Genomic DNA, 18,887 nt, shown 5'->3' with positions numbered 1-18,887 from the left:
TCATTGAGAAGAGTAGTCAAGTTATATTCTATCTTGTTCATCATTGTATTTGTGTGGAACTGTAAGAAACTCTTCGGAAGAGACTCTAGAATAAAACTGACTTGACTCTGCTCATCTATGACGGCTCTTTTTACTTATTCCACATTGAAATGAACCATCTTGTCTAGGACATGTTCAATAACAGAGGACCCTTCTTTCATACGACGGTTGTAAACATAATTGATGGCATCATGTCTAAGGGAGAAGGACGACTGTTCGAACATCCCTTGCAGAGATTCTATAATCTCTTTAGTGGTATGCATGCGATTGTGTTTCTTAGCCAAAACATCATATATGTTGGCAAGAATGTAGACTCTGGCTTTTTCATTCACCCTAATCCACTTGTCATATGCATCCCAAACAGTTCGGTTTGCGTTTGAGCTGGGGTATTGAGGATATTCCTCAGTTAAAACAAACCTAAGATTATTGATTACCAATATTGTGTTCAAATTTGATTTCCACGGAGCATAATTGTCCCCATTAAGCTTCTCGAAAGCAAGTAATTGTACTAAAGAGCTAGTCATGCTGAAAATATAAACAAATTCTATTAGTGAATTACTTTTAAACCCAATCAGATCTTAGCAAAGTGATAACGTACCCAAATTTCATTATTTTATTTGCAACGATACTATAGTGAGTCAGAATAATACTACCGAAAGCAGTCAAATACTCCTTCACTAAAGCAAGACATTCTTGATTAAATACTATCTCCAGAATAACTCATATTCCGATAGTCATTTAGCTACCGTTTTCGATCGAGAACTTATTAACACTTAGTAACTTTGTAAGTGTATCCCTCTATTTTCAGATCTTAGAGATTAGCGGCCCCAACAATGCTACCGAATTGGAGAGGCAAAGTTGGAAAATGACCTAAAAAATCCTATCCATTTCTAGAGTTTGAGTTGTTCTGAATCCTATGTTACAACCCTCTGAGGGGATAGCCGTGGTTAGAGACTAGCTAATGTCACCCTAAAGATGATAAACAGGCGCAACATAGGAATCTCACGGTCCAAACTAATGGACAAGACCGCAGGACACGTTGACACACATCCTCCACCCACTTACTATGAACTACTTCCCCCATTCATCTTGCTATTGACCCATGCAAACACTTTCCGAATAGAGCATTTGAGGTATAATCGACACGAAGTGTTATATGGATCTCATGAGAGCTAAGAACAACATATCCTGTATGTTATTAATCTCCCATTGAAATGTTCTATTTTTTTTTTTTTGAGTAAATATTTACATAAGAATGTTTCGACTAATTAAACAACCTAAGTCTAGGTATTTTTCCAAGTATAACAATTATATTTGGAAGTAACCTACGATGTCTAGGTGATAAACTAATTTTAACACCTTACACCGCTCACGCATGCTCATAAAATCGATTAACAATGCTCAATTATTCGACCATAAACCCTAGGTAGAAGATGTTCTGTAGACCGTCAACTTAAATACCTCCAGCCTTAGACAAGGTTATATACCGGTTGAGTTTGTACCATATTTTATAAGAAATCGACCTATTTTAAATATTAAACCAGGATTGCTTGGATTCGTTAACCCTAAGTGAGCATGCTTTTATCTTTGTTATAGATTTTAAAGTTTATATCTTTTTATAACATTTATAAAAAGATAACAAACCTATAACAAGCATCTAACATGCTTTATATAACAACTATATAAACATTTATTTCATGCATTAATATAACAACTTATATAAAAAACCATGGAATCCTACACATGCATACAATACATTATAACACTTATAATATACTTGCAGTGCATGTTACATGCTTATCTTACGGTAGGATTTTAAATCTATAGGCTTACAATATGCACACAATAGATAAATTATTTAATTCATAAATTCACAATGTATAATTAAATAACCACACTAAAATGGACCGATTTGGCATCGAAAGCTAGCTAAAAGCTAAAGAAAATACAATAAAAATAGAAAACAGCCTCAAACCACCTCCGTACACTTTGAACAATGGTCGAACTGCTTGAAAAAACGCTTGAACTGGCCTTCAAAACTGTAAAACCGCCAAAAAAACCAGTAGAAAATGGTCAAACCAGTCGAACCAGACCGATTTAGACCATCTAGACTGGCTGAGCTACCAAATCGGGTTGAACAGAGAAGGCACGGGTCGTGCTCGGGTCGGTTGAAGGAACGTTATTAACAGAGAACCTTTGAGTGGAAACGGATCGTCCAAATCTCATTTCGATTGAACGCATACATTTACAGTCATACAAGAACAGATTATGCATAAAACTTAACTTACAACATACTTTTGAATAAAAAACAAAATTTAGAGATTATATCTTTGAAGAATCGTTCTTCAAGTTAATCCCTCGATCGTGCACGTTCACGAACGCATCGAACATGTCACGAACTCTCCTCGAACAACAGCTAACAGCAACGAGTAAACTTGAACTAAACAGGACACTACCGCTTGGTGACCTTGGTATTCTCGGTGTGAGAATTCAAGAGTGGTGGGCTCTGACTAATTTTGGTTAGAGGGGAATATTGGAGTTTGGAGGAGGAGGAAGATCGAGAAAGCAAAGCTATTGTCTAGCAAGAACTCTTGATCATTTAGAGAAGCGAATCTATCGCATAGGCTCTCAAAGCTATCGTGTAGTTATTCGGTCGTGAAATCTTGCCTTTTTTGAATAATTAAAAACCAATTTTTTATTTATCCCACTTCTGCCATAAAACTAAATAACTATCCACTAAGGGTGGTTATGTAGAAAAAAGATTTAATTATCAAATAATTAATAAATTATAAATAAATATGATAACCAACTTATCATATTATATTCATAACCTATTGTTTTAATATTGCATCATATACAATATATAAACCATAGTTATTTTTCTTTATTTTATGGCATTTAATATAAATCATATTTATATTAAATTTAATAATTATGAATTTTATTCATAAAAAATATATTTGAATCATATTCAAATATTTATTTCTCCAAATATATAATAATGTATCTGATATAATGTATATATCATATACATTATATCAATTATATCATATATAATTTAATTAATTTAATTATATCATATATAATCAAATTCTTTCTTGTTAATTTAAACATTTCAAATTAATCCAAAAATTGATTCTCAATTTAAATGCATTGAGCTACCAAGGGGACCTTATGGATCTGTAGCTTGAAGCTCCAACGGCACGTGAATAACTGATTAAACACTTTAATCACATTATCTACCATTCGTTAACTGTCGGACACTCCATTAAAGAACGACAGCTGCACTTTTTGTGCTACAAATATATTTATGTGTCCATTGGATATAAAAAATCAACAGTACAATGACCCTTCACAAATTGCTCGTAAGTACAGTTATGCCAAATTACCATTTTGCCCTTGTAGTTACATCTAACTTCTTAAGTACCATCGATCCCTCTAATGAGCAATAGATCATAGTCCCACTATGACTAAACCCTTCTCGAGCCAAGAGAAGGTGTGGCGCCATATTGTTCAAGACCCGAAATCAGTCCTTAAGGGAGTAATTTATCTACTTATCCCTGCTTTGGGAAAGGAGTGAATTCCATCTTGTGTAGCTGAGTTTCCAGCTCCCCAATCAGACGAATCCCCAAAATGATAGGCTTATTGAGTCAGCGATCTGGCCACTCTCACCCATGCAAATCAAAGGACCGCCCTCATAGGCAGGAATTTGCAACTCACTCAGAATTAAAGGTCATGTTACCTATGGTCATCTTAGTGAAATGAAAGTCTCAATTATGAACAACGTTATATAAAGAGATTAAACATTTTCGTGGTCCGGTCTTATACAAACTCTTTTGTATAGAATATCTCCCTCGCATGTCTAATACATGAATGATCAGGATCAGATCATTTGTAGCACTTTACAATATTTGTAACACCTACAAAGTGGGTCATACTCGTAGTGTCACAAGGATAAGATTTCCAGCCTTATCCATATACTACAGACCATTTAGGTTATCACTCCACCTGTATGTCTCCACATACATGTTTAAATTACAATGATAACCTTAGATGTTAGTTTATTGGTTTGTTGTTAATGCAACTAAAATATCAAATATTTCATAGATAGAGTGAATCAAATATCAAATATTATAATTTACTGAAATGTTTGTTCATACATGGTTTACAAACTACAAGACCTACAAGATTTAGGGCATCAACCCCAACATCGGCTGGAGTGCCACACAGGACATGGGTATGGGTTGGAGCAAACTGGGTTGGAGATGCGGGTCGGCTGAAAGGCTTGGACTGGGCTGGAGCGTGCTGGGCCTCAACACGGAGTGGACTGGAGTGTTGATGACGAACATTGGGTCAGGTCGCAGGTCATTGGGTCTGGGAAGCTTTATGCATCATGCTTCACTTTGCGGGTTGAATCGTCTCGGGTCGGGTCAACGGGTCATGAACCGGGTCTGTGAGCTTTTCTTCACCAAAAAATAAAGCTGTCCACTTTCCGAAACCGAGCAATTACACCCTAATTACAACTCTAATGACCCTAGCAAATTTATAGACCCTTCACAACATGTTAAAGCCCATAAAATACTGGGCAATTACAATAACTATTATAATCTAAGAGAGAAAAACGATACCAAAATTGAAATTATCCACTTTAGCACACATACATTCATCATATGAATAAATACCCACCATATGCAAAAATTAACCAAAATTGAGTACTTTAAGCATGCTTTGATACCAATTGATGGAACAAACACATGTGCAGCAGAAGGAAAAATGGATCTAAAGTACTCTAACTAGGTCAATTTCAAAGAATAAGCATGCAATTAAATAAATTACAAAGGGGTAGAAGAAATACAACTTTTGTAGACTCAAGTCTTCTCCAAATCAACTTCAGTCTCCTCACGAACGATTCGTAGACCACCACGAGAGTCTTCCCGACCGTTCTTCATCCTTAGAATGGGATGGTGGATCCAGTGAGTGACTAATTTGGAGAGTAAAAGGCTAAGTATTTGAGAGAAAATATGGGTTGAGATTATCAAATAATCTCATAAAATCCCACTTGGCCAAGAGTTGAAAATTTTATAAGTCTCTTCTTTTTAAAGGCCATTTTATGTAAAAACATGCAATTGAGTTTGATGAGAATTTGACTCTAAAAAATCCACTAACTCAAAGTGGGATTAGTGGGGCAAGTGTCTTCAAATGAAAACAACACTTAATAATGCAAATGCTGGAATTTCTTACTCACAATTGTTGGATCTTTCCATTAACTTGGTCAAAGGTCAAAGTTTGACTCTCAAAGTTGAACGTCAACAATTTGACTTTTTGACTTTCAAAGCCAAAAGTCAACATTTTGACTTTCAAAGCCAAAAGTCAACATTTTGACTTTCATTGCATTTTTTACCTAGTCAACAACTTTGATTTTATATAATTTTGACCAATTTCATTTAATTTCAAAATTAATTCTAATAATTAATTTTAAAATAAAATTAAAATTAAATAATTAATTAAAAATTTAATTAATTTAATTTAATATTAAATCCAGCACTAATCCAATTAATATGAATCCTTATTCATAATCTTGATATTTAAATCTTATTTAAATATCTCATATTTTCTCTCTCTCTATGTTTAATTTGCAATTAAATATTAGGTTTAATATATCGTATATATTTAACATTTTTTTTTCCAAAAATCAAATTTGAACACTTCAAATTCATTCGTCACACTGTTCTAAGGTTTAGTCCAATATGAGCTAGTAAGGGGACCTTATGGACCAACAGATCATGGGCTCCTACGATCCGAGATTAACCGACTAAACACTTTAACCTAATTAACCACCATTCGTTAACTACCGGGTCATTCCGCTAAAGCCAGTAGTTGCACTCCTTCACTGTAGATATATTGTGTCCACTCGATATAACCATGATTAGTAAGTTAACCCTTCACAGGTTGTTCGTAATAACAGTTGGGTCAAAAGCTGTTTTACCTCCGAGATTACATCTTGGTCCTTAAGTTCCACTAATTCTCTAATGAATAATTGATTTGTCATCCAATCACTAAACCGAGTCTCTCTTGAGCCAATGAGAGCGTGAAGCCCCTTGTTCAAGACCTGAAGTCAACACTTAAGGGAACAATGTGAGTTCCTTCTTGCATCCTATATCCTCAGCTATCTACCCGAACTTACCCCTGAAATGAGAGACTTATTAAGCTGACGCTATTGAGCCAACCCTCATCCATGCAAATCTAAGGATAATCCTGAATAAACAGGAGTTCATAGTTAACTCAGGATTAAGGTCAAGTTACCTAGGTCATTACTTTGAAATAGTTGGTCTTAAATAGTAAACATCAGTAAGGATTACTTATTTCTTGGTCCGATTTTATGAAAACTCATTGCATAGGACGCCCCCGCTCCTCATGTCAATACATGAACAAATAAGGATCACTTCGTTTGTAGCACTTTATAACAAATTGTAATAACTACAGAGTGGACTGCATCTAATAGTGTTACCAGAATAAGGTACCTAACCTGAACCTGACTATAGACCATTTTGGCTATTTATTGAACTTGATCCACTCATATGTTTACACATAAGGTTCAAGTATTTATATAATAGTCATGGATCTTTAATTTATTGGATTTATTCTTATTTCTAAAACGAAATGAGCAATTCATACATTCAGAAACAACTTTATTGAATAAAACTTCAATAAACATAATAAGTTTATTATTTACAATCCACGAGTTTTATGACATAAAACCCAACCGAATGAGTCATGGGATGAAGGGTTCACTAAATTTAAATTAAAACATAATTATTTCAGTTTTATACCATAAAAAAGGGAAGAAAATTTTGTGAATATTATGTGATTATGTACATATGCAGTGCGTTGTGTATCAATGATTGATTTTTATTTAATGTGTAAACGTATTACGTTATATATTGAGATTTTTATTCTTTTCTGCGTATATGGCTTGTGATACACTCATTATTTATTTACAACATATGATATCTTAACGATGAACTATATATGTGTATATATGCTTTTGTTGGCAGCTTGTAATATACATGTTATTTGCATATAGTGAACAATAGTATCAAAATATAAAGTGGATGTTTGGACATGTTAGCCATGTGGAGAGTGAGTTGTGACAACTATTATGAGTTGTATTGGAGGTTTATAGAATGTGAGTACAAACACAGAAGAGGAAACATTGTTTTAGGTCGATTGTTTTTTTTTCAGTGGGATCAAATCTTCATTTTCTCGAACAAAAAAGCCCCACCTGTTAATTCAATAGTATGTATAGGTAATCATCATGGGTTAACCTAGTAGTAATGAGTCAAAGGACTAAGTGTCATTGGTTCAATTCATGGTGACTATTTAGGATTTAATCTTCTTCTTTGACACTCAAATATTGTAGAGTCAGACATATTATCATGTAAGATTAGTCAAGGGGTTCGTACTTATTTTTTAAAAAAAGTATTATTATTTGAATTGATAATATTATGTGTAGGGTATATTAGTCATTGAACTTGTTTCTTTTTATTTACAATTAAAAAATAAACATAAAAAGATTAAAACTGTTTTTGCAACTTACTGCTCGTGGGTTGTTCAAAGTTCAAATTTCAGAATATTATACAGAAAAAGCGGAGACTTATCGTTGATAAAGCAGAGTTGATTAAGGCGCATCCACCAAAAATTCCCAAATAAATCAAAAATTGATAAAAAGGTTTAAACTACTTTTTTTTTTTTTTTTTTTTTTTTTTTTTTTATAATACTACGAGCATCCGTATATTCTTATTTTTATTTTATTTTGGTTTTTATATATATATATTTTTAAATCGGTCTTAGTCAATTTTTATTTCATTTTAACAACTATTTTTAAAATATTTTAAACCAAAATGAACTAAAAAAATAAATTATAAGAAGTAAAATCAACCAAAATTAAAACTACATAAACCAAAATAAACTAAATTCAAGAGTACAAGAACAAAGTGGTATTTAAATTTTTTTAAAGGAAATTCTTCAAATTACTGGTACTCATTATTCTAAGTCCAAATTTAAACAGTAACTCCACAGTGCATGTTTTCCCTTTTTCTAGTTTTATAATACGAAAAAGAGGAAAACTGTATACTTTCCCCCTTTTTAATTTTATAATATTTTCTAAATTGCGTGGGTTAAAATAATTAAACCCCTTCCCTACGCATATCATCTCGTCGGTCCAATTTTTTTTTTGGAAAAAAAACATAGAAAGAAAAAAAACAGAAAATTCACCGTTGGGGTCAAAATTTAGATAGAAAAACACACTTGACCTTCATATAATATCGACAATGAATTTAAGGGAAAATTCGTACCATGTGTGATGTTTTTCACACACTTTGATTCTTAACTTATAGAGTGAAAGAATATGGAAGCTAAGGAATTTGAGAGTAAGACTTAAGTTCTCTTATAGCCATATGGAGATATAAGAATGTATTTATAGAGGTGATTGACCTATGTTGTTCCGATAGAGTTTCGGAATCACTCTAGGATAGTCATATTCATATAACTTGTCGGACCAAGGGACATGACTTGTTTCATGTTTCGATAGGTCGAGTGGATTAATTTAGGCTTTGACACAAACTAACTCTCTCCCTAGATGGGCCTGGGATACTACTATCTTTGGCTATTTTCTTGACCTAAATGCTTCCATCTTTATTTTATGTTGATTATGTCTTTTTGTCTAGAATCACCCCATAACATTAATAATGATGGAAAAAATAATATTTGATGCATTTTATTAGAAGTGAAAGAATTTGTGATTTGACAAATTACGATGGGACAAATTGATAGATACATGAAGATAGATGCTCGCAAAAATGCACATTATTAGTTGGGAAATTCTTATAAATAAAGAATTCCTAAAAAATTTTACACTGTCTAGCAAAAAGTTCCAAAAATATGTATTTTTGGAACTTTTTGCTATAAAGTGTAAATATTTTAAAATATTTTTTTATATTTAAAAAGTCATTTATTTTTTTTTACATCCATCTCCAATCACATACAAAAAATCAATAAATAAAATATTTTTAAAACAAGAAGCAAGTAGAATTTAGACAAACTATAACTCATCAATATGGATATTCATGGGTTGGATTGGGTTGGATTAAAAGATTTTTTTAGATCCAATCCAATTGTTCGGATTGTAAACTTTTCAACCCAAATAACCCTTATTAAAAAATAACCCAACCCAACCCATCATGAAATATTTGGGTTAGGTTGGTTCGGGTTAATCAGATCATTTATTTAAATATGTAAAAATCTTATTTAATTATTCATATATTAAATTAAGATTAACAACTCAATTTCCATTTATATAGTAAAATTTTTTTTTCTAAAGTATAAAGAAACTATTTTTAAGAGTTGTTGAAAAATAAAATATTAAAAAAATATTGAAATTAAATAAAATTAAAATCTAAATAATTGTGTTATAAGTAATAAAAGAAATATATTTTAAGGTTAATAATAAATTAAGGTTGGTTCGAGTTATATTAGAAGAATATGATTAGATGGATGGATTTGTTCGGATAATCTAAGTTTTTTTTAGTACCCTTACTCATCAATAGTATGAAATCACAAAGACGATTGTAAGACCAAATTTGTCTAAAAAAGAAAAGGAAAAAAAAAAAAGTAAGATCAAATCAATATCAAAATGCTAAACTCCACTCTGAAGGGCGGCGGGTGCGGAGGCGGTGGCAACGGTGGTGGCTCTCATCATTTCATTACATGCCATCAGTCCATTCTCAAGTTCTCCAAAAATTGAAATTCCATCTACTTAAAAACCACGGCCACTTGCTTGTCCTGTTTCTCCACTTGGCCGGCCGACCCCATTTTTATATCCATTTCTGTTGCTTTGCCCCCACCAACACATAACACACACAATTTTCAGCCTTTGTAAATTCGTACCGCTGGCCGATCCCACCGCCCCCTCAAACCAAACTCCTACTACGTCTTTTACTGGGCCCTGCCTCTTCTCATCTCTCAACAAACAAACCACATAAAAAAATACCTCTCATTTCTTGAACACTAATCTCACTCCCTCTGGCCTCTACTCCTTTGGTTGACTTTTTCTTTTTTATATTTCATCTTATATGTAAACACTAAATTTGGGTCTGTCTCATCCTCCTTTAAATTAAAACTCAAGTAAACCATTCAAAATCAACGCTCCACACGCAAAGCCTACTTTTCAAATTTCAACTTTCACACCCTCTGAATAAGTCATTAGTTGTATGTTCTTGTGTAGCTTCCTTTCCTTTCCTCCATCGTCAAATCCCATATTAGCTGGCTTCTTCTTTACGCGTACACCGCAATTGATCTCCAGTTTACTTAAAATGGCTCTAAAATACCAATCCCAGTTTTTTTCCTGCTTTATGGCGCAACTCATGGGAAGTTTATTCCTTTTTTGAGAATATTCCGGACGCGGTGGCTTTGCACCAAATCAGATCGTTCCTTGCTTGTGGAAAATGTCCACAAAAGTCGTATCTTTTTTTCACCCCCACATTTTGCAGCCACTTGGAGAAAAATAAAAAATATTTTAAAATATTTTAAAAATCCCAGATGGGGGTTTCCAAAGTTCCATCCTTTTCGGTTTTCCTTTACTTGGGTACGTGGCAAAATCATACTTTGCCACCCTCAATGGAATTGCAGGTGGAAGAAAGAATACCCCCAAAAAATTTCCATACAAATGTTTTATTTTTCACGTTTCTGTGGCGTTAGCCTTACAAAATATGAAAAAAAAGAAACCAACAATAACAACATGCGTCATAGATTAAAAAGAATAAGAATTGTAGACTCCACTGAACTTAATTAAAATTCAGCTAATTACATTTTACCGCCGCCATTGAAATTCAGTAGAAAAGGAAACAAAATCAGGGTAAAAAAGAAGGCAAAAAGGTAAAAGTGAAGAAACCCAAAAACTGAGAACGACGTTCACCACAGTAAAACGAACGGCAACAAACTGTGGCATCATCCATCGCCCACGCATGCCCTGCACGTCGCCCCACGCCAACTCCCCATCTCTTCATACATTCATGATGCCGATTCCTTGCGTGCTTTGAATATGGATGCTTTTTTTTTTTTAATATCATTTATTAATTATGTAAATGTGATTAATTTCTCGTTTAATTAATTTGTGTACAGGAAGAAAATTACCAAAGAATAATCAATTGAATTTATCATGTGGATGAACTTACAAGGACAATAGTGGGTATAGGAGTAGAACAAACAAAGCGTGATAAATGGTGGGTGGGGGGTTACAATCTAATTTCTACTTTTCCTTCTATTTACATACAAACAAATCACCTACTAAACAAACAAATTCAAAGAAATTGTGTTTCTTTTCCCTAAGATTTCTGGAACTGAATGATCCCCAATTGATCAATTTTGAGAAATTTCGATTTTGGGAATCGTTAGTATACGAGGTTTCTTCAGAGGTAATGGGCTTTGGACCTCGTCGTCACCGGCAGAGATGAAGAATCCCGGTGATAGCTCCGGCAAGGCTGGGAGGTTGAGGTCAAAGTCGCGGTGGCTGTGACTCTGTGTATGGGTAGACCCAACTCCTTCCGACGATGTCACAGCGGCGGCGGCGTTGTTGTGATGACTCTGTGTGTGATTGTTGTTGTTGTTGTTGTTGTTATTGTTGTTACTGAGTCCGCCGTCGTAGTGGCAACGCTTGTGGCCGCCTAAGGCTTGACCTGTGGGAAAAGACTTGTGACAAATGGAGCACTCGTGGGATTTACCTCCACCGACGGAGGCGGTGGCTGTGGCGGTGGCGGAAGTGGTTGTGGTGGAGGAGGTGGATTGGTCTTCCCCTGTAGCTGATTTTCTATGACTGGCTTTATGTCCACCCAAAGCTTGGTAAGACGAAAAGGCCTTACTACAAACAGAGCACTTGTAGCTAAGTTTAACAACCGATATGGGTTGAGCCGGAATCGGAACTTCATAGTCAAGTGGGTTGTCAGAGTCTGGTGTAGCGGTAGCGCCACCGCGAGCAAGCATGATAAGACATAAGGCTAAATACTCTTCCTCTGTAGGAGGGTTGTCGAACCCACGTGGACGCTTGGTTCTCTTCCTCTTAGACCAAGACTCCAACGAATCGAGATTTGGGTCGTCGTAGTGAAGCGCCGGTGATGGAGTAGTTGGAGAATTCAGAGCTTCAAGAGCCATTACAGAAAGATAAGATGATGAAATCAAACAGTGAGTGCTTGCTGAAGAAGAAAAGGAAGAAGAAGATGAAGATTTGAGGAATTGGGTGAAACTTGAAAGTGTTTATGGAGTGATAAGAGTGAGAGAAGGGGTGGATGGGTTTATATGGAAGGGAAAAAGATGAAGAGTAAGGAAGTTGCGTGACAAGTGGTGAGAAAGTAAGAGAGATGCCCAAGTTATTACAAAATTAAAATACAAATTTGTTTTTGTTTTTTCTTAAAATAAAAATAAATGAAGAATATAAATTGGAAGAGATCACGTTTGGTTAGAGTTATTCTTAGTAGCCAAGGAGGACCCAGTTGGGTCAAACACAAAAGTAGAAGAAAAGAAGAAGAGTGGAAAGTTGTGAGTGAGTGAGTGAGTTTTAGACTATAAAAAAATCCCCACCATTACAAAACCAAAATGTCTCATAAATAATAATAATACTATTCAACGTTCCAAGTCAAAATGTTAATAGTCGTCCTGCCTGACCAAGATGGCAAAACCCCAGACGCGGGTTCATGGCAGCAGCCGGCGTCTTTCTTAGTTTTCCCAATAGGAGGACTATTTTTATTAAACAAAACGCACCCTCTCCTCTCCTCTCCTCTCCTGACTCTAACTCTTTCATTTCCGTCTACAACCAACCAAACTTCCTTCATCTCCCACCTATCTTACTTCTCACACAAGCTAACCCCTACCTCAAAATTCAATGAATCTATCTACTTTTTAGTATTATCTAATAACTTACACCGCCATCTATTTTTAATTTTTTTTTAATTTTTTTCTTTTTGTAAGTAATTAATATGAGGGCAAGTGAGAGTGAGACGGTGGGTTAGCGTTTGTTGCTTCATAAAGTGGAAAATACGAATGTCAAAATGAGTGGAAGGCAGCCAAAGGTCTGTGAGGGCTATGTGGCTGTATTTGCTCGAGGATTTGGTCTAATCGTAACCCAAGTGGATCAATGGGTGCTTTCTTTGTTATATCTCTCTCTCTCTCTCTCTCTCTCTTTTTTAAATTAATAAAATAATTAATGAATTGAGTTATTATGATATGTCCGTCGTCACACTCATAATTTTTTTTTAAAAAAAATAAAATTCTCCACTGGGTTTATGCCGTAATTGACCAAAGACTATGCCCTGCACATTGGAATAATTGTGGGAGAGGAGGAGGAGTTGGAGTTCACTTACTTTTAAAAGGTCTACAAATTGACTTGTACAACCCTTTCCTTTTGGATTTCCCTCCTCTCCCACTTCCCTTAAAACACTGCCATTTGGTAAAACACTCACCCACAATCACGTTAATTCCCAGAAAATTCTCATTTATTTCCGCTTCTTTTTATTATTATTTTTTTTACCTTATTCAAATCATATATTGCCCACTTTACCCTTTCTCCCTAAGATAAAAATTTGGGTGCATGTCAATAAATTTAGAAAAAGAGATTATTGAGTTGCTCTCAGTGTAATTTCAACTAGAGAGCTCACACGAGTTCGAATAAGGTGGATTTTGGAGTGTCGTTATCAGAAGGTAAAGAGGTGGAAAGTTGGGCAAGGAGAAGTACGTGAAGCTAAAACGTCGTGTCGTAACAGTCTACTATTTAAAAGAAGAGAAAAAAATGTGAATAGATTAAAATTTAAAACCAGCAGCCTCCGTAGAATCAACCAGAAAATTAAAAATAAAAATTCCAAGTAGGATGGGTTGATGACGTAGCATGATGGGACCCATATTCGTGAATCAGAATAAAGATGTACACGTGTTGTATGAGTGCTTCGCTGCTGTCACTGCCTACTCATCACTCCATTCTTATCCCTAACAAATTTTTTTTTTAAAAAAAACATCACTATATTTTTTTTCTTTTTTGCCCACAAAACTAATTATCCAATCCAGTGGGTTTGTTTTGTTTTGTTTTGTTTCAATGTGAGTAAACAAAAGGGAAAGCAAAAGTGTCAACCGAATCCCATCCCAATTCCCAATCGAAGCCAATTTAGGAATTGGGATTTTCAAATAATTATAATAATAAAAGCCATTAGAGGCAAAATTAAAGCGTTAAAAATGTCACGAAGTAATGCGGCGGCCGCCAGTAACAAGCGTTTTTGTTCTGCGTTTTGTATGTCTCTTTTGCTTACATGCTTAATTGCCTCATCAATTCTCATTGCCATAAAAGAAAAACACGTGGTTTTTTCTTTTTATAAAAACAAAAAAAATTCAGATTTTTCTTAACCAACTTTCCAAATACAGAGAATTTTACACGCAATTGGTTTCGAGCTTTCCTCTACACGTAATTGATCGAACTGGTGTGAAACTAGGAAGAAAATATAATAACAACTATGGACAATTTCAAACTGATTGGGATAATGTTGAATGTTGATGCTGCTTTTATTTAAAAAAGCCTGCTTTGTTTCTGTGAATTAAAGGTTGAAATTACCCATTTCATAAAGTTGTAAAAAAGAACTATTTCGTCAAATGTTTGAAAATTGAAAGGATAGGGTTGAACTTCAAAGGCGAGAAGGGCATAATATTTAAAATTGTAAAGAAATTGAAACATATAAAGACAAAACCAGGTTCTTTTGTTTGCTTAGGCTTTGTGAATTGGGCCTGGGTCCACACGGGCTTGTCTAAGTGTCGCGTACGATGGGCTTCAATCACTTTAATGGGTAGGCATTCATGATCTCATATTTATGCAAATATAACTACGTATTTTTTAACACCAAAAAAAAAAAAAAAAAAAAAAGGAAAAAAAGAAAAAGAAAAGAAAAATACAAGATGGAAATATCTGATTTCAAAGGAATAGGTTTCCTTCCAATGCTAATTCATATAGCAAAGTACTAATTCATTATAGTCTTTTATGTGTACACACACGGTAACGACCCAACCTTTTGAGTACTTTGATAAGGGTCGTTACTTATAATTACACATTTACATTCAAAATATTTTTAACATTGAGGAAAATAAATTTCATTAAAATAATAAAGACAGTTTTCCAATGCATGCTCACCTAGGATTAAATTGGTGCAATTTTAATCGACTTTTCTAAAGAGTTAGAATAGGTCAATTACTTGTTAAACAAAGAGTTATTTACTTACCCGAGGAGATCTCGTCTAAGGTTGGGGGTTCTTAAAATGACGGTTTACGGAACACCTCCTACCTGGAGATCAAACTGGCGTCTAAGTCAAATAATCCTAGTTCTAATGAGCATGCGTAAGAGATGTGAGGTAATAAAATTTGTTTATCACCTAGACATCATAGGTTAAAAATCCAGTATAAGAGTTATACATGGATCTATTACCTAGACTTAGGATATGTTCAATTTAGCCAAAATATTTCTCTAAGTTTTTTTTTATATCTTAAACCGTTATAGAACACTTCAGCTAGAGAGAAGTAGTGTACTTTTAGCTCTAGTGTCCCTAAGAGTTCACATCGTGAGGTCCACGCAGGGCTTTGGTCTATGCTTAAGAGCAGACTCCCTTCGAAGAGTGTTTGCATGGATCAATATCAAGGTGAATATGGGAAGTAGTTCATAGTAAGTGGGTGAGGGGTATGTAATAACATATCCCACGGTCTCTTCCATTAGGTCGCATCGTGAGATTCCTATAATGCGCTTGCATGTCTGCCCTGAAGCGACCTTTCCCTTTGGAGGGTTGTATTATAGGATTCGGAACACCGCGAACTCCAAATCTGGATAGGCTCTCTTAGATCAATTTTCATATTGACTTTCCACTTTTGGGATCATGTTGATTCTGGTCTCTAAAATCCAAAAATGGAAGATTACACTTACAAAAATTACTAAGATGTTAGTATATTCTCGATCAAAGTAGTGATAACTAAAGTGCTATAAGAATAAAGAGTTATTCTGAGGTTAGCATCTAGTCAAGATTGTCTTGGTTCAAAAGAGGAATAATCGACTACCCTTCGGTTGAGGTTACTCTAAACTTTTGAAATATCGTTGCAAAATATAATAATGAAGGGTACATTATTAGTTTTTTTGCTAAATTAAATTGGTTTCTTTGTGATTATAGTTTTTCTAAAACAATATGTTTATCTTTTTCAGCATGAATAGCTTGATAATTCAACTCTTAGCTTCCAAGAAACTAAACGGTGATAATTATTCAACATGGAAATCAAATCTAAACACAATACTGGTAGTTAACGATCTAAGATTTGTCTTAACTGAGGAATGTCCTCAAGCCCCAACCTCAAATGCTAACCGAACTGTTCGGGAAGCATACGATCGATGGGTCAAAGCCAATGAAAAGGCCTGTGTTTACATTCTTGCCAGCATGTCTGATGTTTTGGCAAAGAAACATGAATCCTTAGCTACGGCTAAAGAGATAACAGATTCATTAAGAGAAATGTTTGGGCAACCATCATGGTCCCTTAGACACGAGGCAATTAAGCACATTTACACAAAGCGGATGAAGGAGGGGACCTCTATTAGAGAACATGTCCTGGACATGATGATGCACTTCAATATCACTGAAGTAAATGGCGGGCCCATTGATGAGGCTAATCAGGTTAGCTTTATCTTACAATCTCTTCCGAAGAGTTTTATACCTTTTGAGACAAATTCGTCTTTAAATAAGATAGAATTTAACCTCACTACCCTTCTTAACAAGCTCCAGCAATTCCAAAACCTTACTTTAGGTAAGAGGAAGGAAGTGGAAGCAAATGTTGCTATCACTAAGAAAAAATTTATAAGAGGATCGTCCTCTAAAAACAAAGCTGGACCCTCTAAAGCTCAAATGAAAAAGAAGGGGAAAGGATAAGCTCCCAAGATAAGAAAGGGAAAGAAGGATGCAGATAAAGGAAATTGTTTTCACTGTAACCAAAACGGGCATTGGAAGAGAAATTGCTCGAAGTACCTTGTAGAGAAGAAAGCTGAGAAAATGGCACAAGATAAATATGATTTACTAGTCGTTGAAACATGTTTAGTGGAATATGATATTTCAACCTGAATACTAAATTTAGGAGTCACTAATCATATTTGTTTCTCGTTTTAGGAAATTAGTTTTTGGAAAAAGCTTGAAGAAGGTGTGATAACCCTCAAAATTGGAACATGAGAGGTTGTCTCAGCTAAAGCAATGGGAGATCTGAAGTTGTTTTTTTGATGATAGATATCTAGTACTTAAAAATATTTTGTATGTATCTCTTATGAAGAGGAATTTGACATCTATCGATTGTATTATAGAACAATTATATACAATATCTTTTAATATAAATGAAGTATTCATTTTTTATAAAGGTATTCAAATTTGTTCTGCTACACTTGAAGACAACTTATATAAGTTAAGACCAACTAGAGCAAATTTTGTTTTAAATACTAAAATGTTTAGAACATTAGAAACTCAGAATAAAAAAAAAAGGTTTCTTCCAACGCCTATCTATGGAACCTAAGACTTGGTCACATAAATCTCAATAGGATTGGGAGATTGGTCAAGAGTAGACTTTTAAGTCAGTTAGAAGATAACTCTTTACCTCCATGTGAATCCTGTTTTGAAGGAAAGATGACCAAGAGATCTTTATCAGGAAAAGGTCTTAGAGCTAAAGTACCCTTAGAGCTCATACATTCGGACCTTTGTGGACCAATGAATGTCAAGGTTCGAGGTGGGTATGAATATTTCATTAATTTTATTGATGATTATTCAAGGTATGGTCATGTCTACCTGCTTCATCACAAGTTTGATTCTCTTGAAAAGTTCAAAGAATATAAGGCTAAAGTTGAGAATGAATTAAGTAAAATAATAAAGACACTTCGATCAGATCGAGGTGGAGAGTATATGGACATACGATTCCAAGACTATTTGATAGAAAATGGGATCCAGTCACAACTCTCTACATCTAGTACGCCTCAGCAGAACGGTGTACTAGAAAAAAGAAACTGAACCTTATTAGATATGGTTCGCTCTATGATGAGCTATGCTCAATTTCCTGATTCCTTTTGGGGATATGCACTTGAATCTACTGTCCATATTTTGAACAACGTTCCCTCTAAAAGTGTGTCAGAAACACCTTATAAGCTATAAAAAGGGAGTAAAAGTAGTTTACGTCACTTTAGAATTTGGGGTTGCCCAACACATGTGTTGATATAAAATCCCAAGAAATTGGAACATCGTTCAAAGTATGCCTATTTGTAGGTTATCCAAAGAAAACAAGGGGTGGTCTGTTTTATCATCCTCAAGAAAACAAGGTATTTGTATCAACAAATGCCACGTTCTTAGAGAAAGACCACATTAGAAATTATCGACCATGCAGTAAAATAGTGTTGAAAGAAATTTCAAAAGATGCTACAAATATACCTAGTTTATCTACTAAAGTAGTAGATAAAGCTAGTATTTTTGGTCAGTCACATCCTTCTCAAGAGTTGAAAGTGCCTTGACGTAATGAGAGAGTTGTTCAACAGCTTGACCGCTATTTGGGTTTAGTTGAAACTCAAATCATTATACCTGATGAGGGCATAGAGGATCTGTTGACCTATAAACAGGCAATGAATGATGTGGACTGTGACCAGCGGATAAAAGCTATGGATCTCGAAATGGAGTCAATGTCTTTAATTCAGTTTGGACTCTTGTAGATAAACCAAGTGATGTGAAACCAATTGGTTGCAAATGGATCTACAAGAGAAAATGAGATCA

At 34.6% G+C, this 18,887-nt stretch overlaps 1 protein-coding gene across 1 annotated transcript; it reads right to left on the bottom strand.

Moving 5' to 3' along the window:
• Positions 1-11,225: 11,225 nt before the first annotated feature.
• On the bottom strand, positions 11,226-13,869 carry LOC120087131 (zinc finger protein AZF3-like). The gene has a single exon (XM_039044023.2). The coding sequence runs from the start codon at positions 12,241-12,243 to the stop codon at positions 11,455-11,457; it is 789 nt and encodes a 262-aa protein (XP_038899951.1). The 5' UTR covers positions 12,244-13,869; the 3' UTR covers positions 11,226-11,454.
• Between the last annotated feature and the right edge of the window lie 5,018 nt (positions 13,870-18,887).

The sequence above is a fragment of the Benincasa hispida genome, chromosome 9, assembly GCF_027475165.1.
Source record: "Benincasa hispida cultivar pf3 chromosome 9, pf3_genome.v1.1, whole genome shotgun sequence".
NCBI classification, from domain to species: Eukaryota; Viridiplantae; Streptophyta; class Magnoliopsida; order Cucurbitales; family Cucurbitaceae; genus Benincasa; species Benincasa hispida.
The sequence above is the reverse complement of the archived record's forward strand: the minus strand, read 5'-3'. Positions and strand labels throughout refer to the sequence as shown.

Coding starts and splice junctions, on each gene's coding strand:
- LOC120087131 (XM_039044023.2), bottom strand. CDS start 12,243: ATGGCTCTTGAAGCTCTGAATTCTCCAACTACTCCATCACCGGCGCTT.